The sequence below is a fragment of the Branchiostoma floridae genome, chromosome 5 (assembly GCF_000003815.2).
Source record: "Branchiostoma floridae strain S238N-H82 chromosome 5, Bfl_VNyyK, whole genome shotgun sequence".
NCBI classification, from domain to species: Eukaryota; Metazoa; Chordata; class Leptocardii; order Amphioxiformes; family Branchiostomatidae; genus Branchiostoma; species Branchiostoma floridae.
In genome coordinates, this window is record NC_049983.1 from 19,701,528 (window position 1) to 19,712,697 (window position 11,170).

The window sequence follows — 11,170 nt, forward strand, 5'->3', positions numbered from 1 at the left end:
GATAACCTCTGTACCTGGTCTACTGCATGTAAGTGCGTCTCCTGCCAGGACTTAAGGGCTCGTTAGTCTGATCGATTGTTAATGTCGTTTTGTATCAATCTTATCTGCGTTATCTATTGTATTTGTATGTCGGGGCGAGGGCCAGCAAAGGTGTCACCACCTGTTCCCCCGCACCTTCCACTTGTGTGGGGAATTTTAATAAACAAATAAACAAATAAATACAAAGAACTCAGTGTAAGAACGCAGTAATAAAACCAAATGTGCTACCTGTCGAAGTTGATTGGGTAAATCCTGAGGCTCTCCGGTGCCCGTCCGTCCCAGTGGATGGTGTAGGACTTCTCTAGCATCACCACAGGCTGGTACTGCTGGTGCGAGTGGGGGTCGTACTTCAGGGGACCGGTGAAAGTCATGGGGTGGTCCGGGTACTCGTCTCGAACCATGGACATGACTAAGGTGTTAGGCCACTGGGCTAGGATGAACAGCTGGAAGAAAAATTCATAGTTTTGTCGTCTTTCGATAGAGGTCGGCATGATATGTAGAAAATTCAAAAGCAATTTGCTAAACAGGAAATTTCATGCAATTCTACAGTCAGTCGGAAGATGAGCTTTGTCCTGAACAAAAAAATACGACACAGCACTGACATACGACAGTATGTTCAGTGATCACAAACTTTTTCATCATCAGCGGCGTTGGCAGCGATGTATATTTGAGTATCAAACAGGTGCCCTTTTCATTTGTAACACTCGTAACTCCAGGTACAGAATATGTCGCCTCTACTAAGCCCCTCACATCGCAAAGAAGTAGTAGAAATTGGCCAAATAGAAGGATAACACACCAGAGGAGTTAACCGGCCATTTTGTGAAAAACTGCAGTTTTGGCCGGCTAAAACAGAAGAAAAAAAACTACAACACTGTTGTGTTATCTTTCTATTTGTCCGACTTCTATTATTTTTCAGCGATACGAGGAGCATGCGTGAAGATACAGAAGAACGTTCAATGTATAGTGTATCTGAGTGTACGTGTAGAACTGTTATACTAACCTGTGCATAATTCCCGCTGCAGACGTGAGCGTGCCACTCCGGTTTCTCCACACATCCGGGATTCCTGGTCAGGTAGTTCTCCTGTCCCACTATGTACGTGTCGGGGTATCCCGTGATGCTCCCGTCCCAGTCGTGTACGATGTTGGTCTTGTCGCCGTCCAAATCCTCAGTGTCAAACCCAGGCAGTCCCCTCCCACCTACAAACACTCGGCCTTGTACCTAGCGAAAAACAGAAAGGAATATTGAACTTGTATACTAGTATGTTACATGTATGAATGCCATATCATATATTATACTGCTTCATTGATTATGCATATAACAAAATGATAAATTGATTATGCAAAGTAGGTTATGACTTGCATACTTTGAATCTGGTAATGTGAATCTCTACCTGACTACCTGTCCACTGCCTCCAAATCCTGGTGATTACTATAATTCTTCCGTTCTGGATATTTCCTCTACCAAAATTTCTTACAAAACGCCTCTGCAATTCGAAATACGTTGCTGGGGACCAAAACCTATACCACTTCTTCCCAACCCCATAAGCTATCTAACACTCACAAATTGAGAATACGTATCGTAAAAATCATCGATCACCTTTTGAAGATAACACTTTTTGCGTGGTCGTTAAGTACATAGTGATAAGAACTATCTTCCTTACGTCTTCAAACCTGGCTTTGGAGACGTTGTTCCTTGGAGAGTTCTGCCAGGCGTTGTATCGGTGGAAGCCGATCGCGCTGCTCCAGCGGTCGTACTGAGGCGCCTGGGCGTACTTCTTAAAGGTACAACTCTCTGCCAAGATCGGGCCATCGTACACATCAAGTCCTCGCATTGGGAAGGCTCTGGATTGAGGTGAAATAAACGTCCGTCGTACAATTTTCTAATTTGGTATTCGTGCACAAGCTAACATTCTAGAGAATTACACAGACGTGGTTATCATGAAACAAAACTGAATATACACATTTGACCGTAGTACATGTTTGTGAGAATTCTAAACTGATGACTGAACAAATGAACGCTTTTACAATTGTCTTATCAGTATCAGTGTCATTCTTAAAAAATCAAAGACTAAACTTGGAGCACCACAAATACATATCTCTCCAGTTGATGAAGCCGTGTCCATAAGGCCACGTGCTCTAAATGATTGGTCATGCATTTGAACCTGATGCATGAACAGCCGATGATTCCTAGAAACGTTTGTTGTGTAGGGACGATGTTTATATCATGTAGTCCAGGAACACGTATTAACTTTCATATTCATCATTAGAGTAATAGTGACTCACGCGAACTGCGGCAGGCTCCTCTCCGTGTGTTTGACGCCGCCCATCCCCCAGACCCGGGCTCCGTCCGGACTCCCCACGTTCTCACTCTCCCCGATGAAGATACTGTTCCACACCTGCTGACTCGACCCTTCATCATTGGGAAACGTGCCTTCACTTGTGTACAGAACAGACAAGTACAGACCAATCAGCAACTAGTCAGCAACTAGTCTGTAATCCATAACGTCAAAGATGAGACCGTGGAAAACATGAATTTGACGTCCGAATACATGGATTATATATATGAGTTTCAATAAAGTGAATGAAAAGTATTGTATTTGTATATTTGTATTGGAATTGAAAACAAGGTTTGAAACAAGTTTTGAAACAAGGCGAATATTAGGTCTAAACATTCACTTATAATATCATAGCTATGTTGTTTTGGTATATCATTTGCCACCATACCTTGCCATGGTGAGCCCAATTCCGTTGTCCACGAAACTGCAAAGCAAGCACATTGCAAAAATGTTAGCCACATCCGAGTTTTGGGGGTTTGGTTTAGGTGCGTTTCAATGAAATTAAGTCATAAAAACGCAATATATTGACTTGAATATCTGACGTGCTGTATGAAAATCACAGGGAATGTTGCATGCCTCACTTAGGTGAAATATTGATTGTGCTGCCAGTTATAACCCACTGAAAGCAGTAATTTCCAAGCAAATCATGATGTTGGTTACAAAGCTAAATCGCTACGTTTACTGGTAAACGGTGGTTTAACACAGAAACGGGCAGATAGGAAAACGTACTAAGTTAGTCTCCCCAACGTCTGCTTGGACATAGTGAAAGCAGTTGACAACGTAAAATGTACCGTATGAAAACTCACGGGTAATGTTGCATACCTAATACCTAGCCCCTCTTGTGTGATGGATTCCCAATAGTATTGCTCACTGCAACCCAATCCAAGTAGATATGTTGGATAAGGCTAAATCGCTACGTTTCCTGGCACAGGACGGTTTAACACAGAAATGGTCAGATAGGAAAACGTACTAAGTTACTAGCATCTCACATACAAGTAACGTCATAGCACACAGAGTAAGAGCAATGGACATGTCCGTACGCGCATCTGTTGAACCAGATGTCCCCTCCCCGGACCCAGGCCCCCTCCAACCAGTTCTTGAAGGAGATGAGTCCCTCTATCATGGCCGGTACCCGCGGCTGTCGAAGATCGGCGTTCTGGTGAGGTTTGTACCTGTGAACGTCAACAATTTCTAAAGATTAACCAGCTTTGACCCACTGGCTACGTCACAATGATATTAGGTCACGTGACCTGAGCAATGGGCAGGCCAACCTTCCAGAGGAAGACCAGAGGTTTGGTTAAAAATTCATCCTCTTGTGTTTGGAAATATTTTTCTGTTCGCGCTCACTTTTATTGGCTTATATCAATGACGTATCCGTTTGTAATTTGACACATAATGTTCAGCTGTGATATAAGATGTGAGAAGATATTGTCGTACCGTCCATACGATCTTGCCAGGTATTCCTGTGGGTTACTTGCTGTTGGTAGGCTGTACTTAACACCGTCGTCTATCATTAGGCCGTGCTGGAAAACAAACAAAATCTTTCCTAACAAAACTAGCAAAACAAAGCAAAAGTTTTAAGTGGTGTTTAACTGTAATTGTGTAAAATACTTTAGTCCATACTTTGATGAACAAGGAAACCAATGTAACTGCGGTGCTGCAAACGACAATAGCTATTCAAACACCAACGCAGTACCTGATGATTTGGATAACAATGTGCTATTTGGGAGAAACTTACTCATACATAGCATATTTCAAACATAACGTTGTGTTTAAGATTAATTGGTACCCACCATTCCGTTAGAGTGTACCCTGTTGTTGTAGAACCTCCCGAGCGGGGTTCGCTCGGACTCGTACATGGGCGCGGAACCGTCGGACAGGCCTGTCGGCTTCCGGTGGAAAATGTACCAGATCCCACCATGCTGTAAGTACGTGCAGGAACTTAAAGCCTCTGACATACATTCGGCACCTTCCTACGACTTGCTCAACACCATTCACCAACCAAGGTCGCCACCTTAAACTAGCTCCGATTCGCTACTCTAATCCTTAGAAATAGCATTCCAACGAAATGTTTTTTTTCTGCAACCTCGCAAACAACATCTACGCTACACTAATTCCAAATTACGTTTGGAGAATGTTGTGAAGCCATGATGGGCTATGTGAGGCAGGTATTGTCACATAGTTGTCATACATAAATGAATAGCATATCTGAACCTTATATGATGAACCAAATCAAAGATTTTTATGTTTCACTTTTTGCTGTATCATTATAATTTTTTGTATTGATCAAAAGTACAGAGAAAGGTGATACACTCTAGCAACGTGCTAATATTAACATTTTGTTGTATTGGCGCCAGGAAAGATGCTACATTGGGAAACGCCGCAGAGTCCGTTGCTGGCACAGAAATATGTGAATAAATTGACGCTTACCAGGGACCCAGCAGCGGCGTTGTTTATCAGCACATTGTTCGGATGAGCGATCCAGAACGTCGACAGTGCCCTGAATATACAAACATTAGTAGTGTTTGTGTTAGGCCCTTTTAAACTGAATACATATCATTGGATGACCAAGGTTTGTATGATGTGTTAATTAACAATTCAAATATGATCCATGATGTAAAAATATGATTGACAGACAGCAAACACACAAAACGAAAAAAAAAACTTTTTTCAATCCGCGAAATTCGTTTAAAGTATTAATGAGAGTTTTCATTAACGAATCATCTTGGAATCACCAAAAGTAGCTTTTCTGTACCGTTCGTTGCGATGTATGCAAAATCATTCAAACTATTTTTCATGCATGTATGAATATTAGAATGAGCTACCAAATGAGCTCTTATCACGCACTCTCCCAGTAGACGTGGTGGGGAAAATTGCCACCTTTCTATCATATCTTCCGTTTCAGCACTAGAGATGACAATCTTCCCCACCAACCTCTGCTTGGAGAATACGTGATAAGAGCTTATTTGGTAGTTCTGATATATTCATACATAGTTGAGTACTTCTTATTCCTAAGATGATTACGTACTGACAATCGCTGTAGGGCAGTGGCACGTAGTCCCCGTAGACCCCGTCCCTCATGGTCCGGCACATGTTGTCGTCCCTGTCGGTGGGCAGCAGCGTGCCCGCCCGCGTCACCAAGCCCAGGTTGTGGTCCAGCACGTTCCGCTGCTCCACTCCGTCCTCCAGGAAGAAACAGTGGCCGAGTGTGTCGTACCCTACCGTGTCTTGAACCTACAGAGGTGAGGCGGCAATCTTTACGTGCACCAAAGTATAATCGTTCCTAGCATATATGTAGATTTACGCGGTGAACTATACAAGAGTTGCCCTTACAGCGCACCAGTTGTCATCAAAGCTTACGGTAAACGGACTTTTATTTGCGATCGCTATTGACATCACTTTCTGAAGCTTCAGTCTCTTTACTATGATTCCCTTCCAGTTATTGCCTTTACGGCTTTACAATAACACATACATTTACACTTAGAGGAAAACTAGAATAGCTGTACTTTTGTAGTGTCAACAAGATTTGTTTCTGTTCGTAGGAATTTCAAAACAGTTGTGCTATCGTGAACGTTTGTGTTGCAACAATACTTTCCAAACTATATTCAATAGTCGAGCAATAAAGTTACTATTATTTGTTATCCTTTCATACGAAACGCCCTTGCAATCTAGTCTCATGCGGCCTGTACCTTCTGAACAAAACTGGTATGTTACACTTAAAGGCTGTTATACAGGTTACAAGAAACAATCAAACAAAGCGTACTGACTGACCAACAGGCCGTGGGTGCCGTGGATCGTGACACAGCGGGAGAAGCAGTGGTGAATCGACAGCTCTCGGACGTACGTTGGGCGGCTGTAGCCTCCGACCTCGTCCACATCTCCGGCCATGTGGAAGTGGACAGGGTAGCTGCCCACCACCTGCTGACCCATGCGAGTGAACTCGATGCCGGACAGGTGTACATTCTTGAATCCGCTTAGAATCTGAATAGTTTAAGAGCCAATATAAAACAGACTGTCAAGTTGAACACAAGACTATGACCCAACAAGTTTGACAGACAACACACAGGTGACTTCGAAATACAACAGCTGAAGGACAATAAGGGACTTTTTAAAAATGTTGACAGCCCGTACTGCAGCCTCCTTCATACTAGCGTTCAAATGATCCACCGCTAACGTTCCAGATACATGACGTCAGCAATTGGTCTGATGCGTCAGAAAGTTTGTAACGTCCCCCCGTCTCTCAAAATAGTCTCTCTCATAGCTCTCGTCAATACCTCTACTTAGTGAATTAACGTTATTTCAAAAGTTAACATATTGAAAACTATATGTATCATTATTCTGTTGACAGCATTTTGTTTACTAACTTTAAGATGTCCTCCATAAGTATCATAGTCAAAGAACTGACAGAAGTTGTTCCCGTAACACTCGTCTTCCACCTCCCCTTGAAACTTGACGTTCCTGGTCAGCAGGCCCACCTCCCCACGCATGTCTACTTCGTCCGACACCTCCCCGAAATGTGTGTACTTGGCTTTCCCTGTAAACAATAAACAACAAAACGGTTGAATATGCAAAATACACGAGAAAGAAAGATTCAAAACGTGAGGTGATGTCTTATGGGTACCGGAAAAATTTTACCGTTGATTTTGACCTGGTGGTTGGAGCACTCCCCACACGGCATCAGCTCGAACTCCTCCGCCTGCTCCATGTTGTAGTCCGTGCTGGCTAGCACGATGTGGTCCCCGGGCTCCCAGGAAGTGACATCATCCTTCAAATTGATGACGTATTCACCCGCACTTCCGTTTACCGAAAACGTACACCGCGCTCGTCCTGCAAACCACAAAACGGCCGGCGAACATGGAAATTTTTTTGTTAGTATTCTATGCGCATGCATACAACGATTCAGAATAATCCGAAAGATGATCAAACTTAGTGCTAATGTACCAATTGGTTCCAAAGTTAAGAATTTTACCAGAATCCAAAGTTTATCTAAGAATCAGAACTATTTGATGGTAAATCAGCACCTTGGAGAGGCATGCCTTACCTCCGACCCACTCGCTGGCGACGTCGACTTCAAACAAACCGAAGACGCTGTGGAACCTCGCTGATGCTGTAGCTGTGCCGGTCATGTTTGTGTCTAGATAGTTTAAAAAACGCCAAGACATGTTGAAGTTTTAATATCCTTTCTTAATAGGAGTCGGGTTATATATTTCGCACGAAAGTCATTGCAACTTGAGATGACAAACTTGTATAAGATAAAACATAATGGCACATAACAACAAGGTCATGTAAAATGTTCTCCTTACCAACGTAAGGGATCCTCTGTTCAACTGCAGAACTTTGGTTTCCCTTCACACCAACAAACGCCCAGGGGTCTCTGAAATACGGAAATAAATTCTAAAGATTGAATGAAACGCAGTGCAACATGAAGAAACTGTTATATCTCAAAGAATTAGAAAACTAAGGGTGAAATTGAAGAAATATTGAGTACCTATGTCCCAATGAGTCCACTTCAACACTACCCAACTCCCTAATCTTGCTCTTAGCAGATTCCTCCAGATTTTTTGACGCTTCGTCGTTTGCCGCTAGAGCTACGATTCTACCCGGAGGGATTCGGTCGATAAAGTTCGCCAAACGTCGGCTCTCCTCCTCGCTTTCGTAAGTGTCGAAATCTGCCAGGTCCACAACGGCTCCCGAAGTTTCGTCAATGGCGCGAACATTGATGCCTCGTGTCCATCTATTGGTCGAGTCGTAGTAGTACGTCCCCTGTATTTTAACGAAAGCAAGATTTAAATACGTCTAGCATGAGAGAAGGAAACATTTGCAAGCAAACATCGCATATCTCCCTCACTGCAAATCTCTATGTAAACTTTGGTGATACGTACCCTTGGGAGCCCACCGGCTGGCACCGTCTGTGCAAGCTGCGTCCAAGCCAACTTCTGTTTCCCGTGGATCTCCAGTGTCCCGCCAGTCATGACCAGGAACTGTTTGGTGTTCTTCTGATCGTCCGAGCGTCCGTACAGGGACACGGTGGCCTGCCCCTGGTATCGGCATGCCTCGCTTCCGATGTGAAACTCGCCGTCTCTGCCCACGGTAATCTCGCGAGATTTCAAGATGATCTCACGGTCATGTAATGAACCAAGGTCAGCAAATACAAGCTTTCCTAAAGAAATAGAAATAAGCGCAGAATTAGCCTCTCGCTGGCTGGGGTTAATGACCCCCTCCTAGGGCGGCGGCAATATTGTAGGGCCGGCCGCTAGGAGCGCGATTTTAGTCAGGCTAAGCGCAGAATGAAACACAGAATAATGATGTAGATACAATGTGTAGGGACAAATCTGGATTAAAAATGACAAAAAAAGATTTGAATGGATCAGATGATGGCGATTGGGATAACATTGACTTCGACGACTTACCCCCATCTCTTATTTCTAGAGAGTGAAAAGTCGCGGACGACTGGAGCAGGTAATTTTGTCCCCGTCCCACAACCACCTGCGCAGTGACGTCATGACCAGGGCTCCACGGGGTCAAGGTCGGGTCAACATCCGGGCAGTCGTGAGAGTGATGAACTGGAATGTCAAAAATAAGTGACAAAAATTAAAATCCAATAGATAATTACCTCTTAATGGCTGACATTTTATTAGCTACTTTGTTCGTCCAATACATGTATATCGATTTGGCATTAGAAAGGGATATATTATCAAAATGTGCACAAATTCGTAGACTATACAATATGTGTTATTGGAGCAACATTTTACACGTATCTAGGGTACCCACAGAGGTATCATTTGCAGATACCGACTGTTATCATGTCATTACCTGAAGCGTGATAGCGTATCTACAAAAATAGCAGTATTTTTCATTAAGCCGTAGAAACACCTGACATAGTTCCCATGTAGGCCGCACACATGCTCTAACATCGTTACATGGCAACTTCAATCAATAAAGTTAGGTCGTAAAAAATGATGACGGTTCAATATCATGAGTGTCGAAGTGGGAAAACAATTAGCATAGTTAGACTAAAAGAAACGTTGTATTAAAGGCAGGACTGGACCACTGTGGTGTGCGCAAGTGACCTTACAATGAAACACAGTCAACGCCGTCCGTGCGACTCAAATATTTCTCACAATTTGCGCTCGCTGTTCTCTAACGTTGTATATCGTTTCTGACATAAGACTGTGAGTCCTTTATGCAGTGAACATGATCAAAGCACGTCTATCTATCACTGAATACAGTTCAACAATATTTTAAAATCTTATTTCGATGCATACTTGGTGCAGCTGCAACATGTAGCCAACGCCATTGGCGCACATTCAGCAACCTCCGCAAATTCCGTCAAGCAATGTTCAGTCCTTCACGTGTCAACCTTACAATCAACGACATTGAACTCTAAGTATCTGCTTCTGTCGAAATACGGCTCAATGATTATTTCTTGAAGAAAGATGTGTTAAGATGTTAACATTACTAGAGTCAAGGTCGATAATCTTAAGGAGTGGAACTCTCTGTCTTTAATAGACTGTTGGCATGCAGTCGCGCAAAAGAATTACCTTGAAAGTATACATCCACATACTACGACATGGTGCCGCGTTACGTTATGTGTCAACGCCTCCTGAAATTCCGATTATCCACGCTTTTACATGCCTTCTCATATATACACCAGTCAACTTTATTATTTTTCACAGACGGAAAATTGCCAATATATACATAATACTGAAGGCTGTAGCAAACATTTACACGTCCTTCTTAAATTCATCCATCTCGGGTTGGTTTTTTAGTTCTGCAAAGGTTATTTGTGGGCATGGTCCATGGAATGCGTTGCCAAGGCCATGTAGCGGACAAAACTGGGCCAAGCGTAACAAGAGAACTATCTGTGATGACAGAACCAGATGTATCGTCCCTTCTATTTACAGTCCATGGTGCCCACAAAAGTATGTGTCGCCGTAATTGCCAAATGTGAACGTATGGACTTACCCGTTGTCTGTATGGACGCTGCCGGTAGAAGCACTAGGAAGATCGCAAGATGCTGTCCTGCCATCTCGGAACGACGTTATTTTCTGCCTACGTCTTCACGACTACTGCCAACACATACCTGCGACCCGGGGCGCCGACTCAAACTCGAACCATATAAAGTTGTATCTGTCCAATTAGCACCACACCAGCGCGCTGTTTAACGTTACCATGCGATCGGAAGCACGGAAATACACACTGTAACGATCTGTAATAGGCGTGAAGACGTATTTTTAGATCAAAGTTTGCGCACTGAGTCCACAACAATATGACGACCCTGCGTTGTGCAAACACAACTGTGCCTGTCATGCAGTGTGAATGACTCAAAGGCCATCAAGTACGAGACAGTGTAGACAAGTTAGGAAGAGGATGAGGCACAGTGATTTTTGTCAGTCTATTGTGGATAGAAAGAATCATTGGTATACTCAGCTGTTCTATTGTTGGTATAGGCATATCACAGGACGTGACTCATACATCCCCCATATCTGTGAACTGAAAAACCTCTCATGAAACAAATGACGGTTCATTTCTGATGATAATTGACATCGGAATTTTAAAGATTTTATAGCCTTTTTCCGTACACAATATAAAGCGTGTACCATAAAAAAGGTACGGAAATAGAGCATAAATCTTAATTGTAGTCTGTCAATAGTCAGAGTAGTCTGTCAATGAGAGATTACCCACTCACTGACCAACATACATGTCTGATGATATCGCGCGAAAGACACCGTTTTTGCTCAAGGAAAAGGTGGATAAACTGGGCAGTACAGTTTGAACTCATCCTGACAGGTGAC

The 11,170-nt window shown here is 43.2% G+C and overlaps 1 protein-coding gene across 1 annotated transcript; it reads right to left on the reverse strand.

Moving 5' to 3' along the window:
• Positions 1-10: 10 nt before the first annotated feature.
• LOC118416617 (cell surface hyaluronidase-like) lies at positions 11-10,783 on the reverse strand. The gene is made up of 19 exons (XM_035821773.1): positions 10,341-10,783; positions 8,786-8,938; positions 8,258-8,535; positions 7,864-8,138; positions 7,679-7,749; positions 7,417-7,509; positions 7,011-7,202; positions 6,740-6,909; positions 6,147-6,356; positions 5,404-5,609; positions 4,806-4,875; positions 4,169-4,297; positions 3,813-3,898; positions 3,416-3,547; positions 2,764-2,799; positions 2,323-2,475; positions 1,701-1,881; positions 1,040-1,258; positions 11-482 (listed from the first exon to the last, which is right to left on the reverse strand). The coding sequence occupies exons 1-19, from the start codon at positions 10,402-10,404 to the stop codon at positions 264-266; spliced, it is 2,937 nt and encodes a 978-aa protein (XP_035677666.1). The 5' UTR covers positions 10,405-10,783; the 3' UTR covers positions 11-263.
• Positions 10,784-11,170: the final 387 nt, after the last annotated feature.

Excerpts from the sequence above, each read along its gene's own strand:
- LOC118416617 (XM_035821773.1), bottom strand. The coding sequence starts at position 10,404 with ATGGCAGGACAGCATCTTGCGATCTTCCTAGTGCTTCTACCGGCAGCG. Across the intron at positions 4,876-5,403 it reads CTGCCCTACAGCGATTGTCA|GGCACTGTCGACGTTCTGGA; the intron begins GTACGTAATCAT and ends TTGTATATTCAG. Across the intron at positions 483-1,039 it reads GCAGCGGGAATTATGCACAG|CTGTTCATCCTAGCCCAGTG; the intron begins GTTAGTATAACA and ends TTTTTCTTCCAG.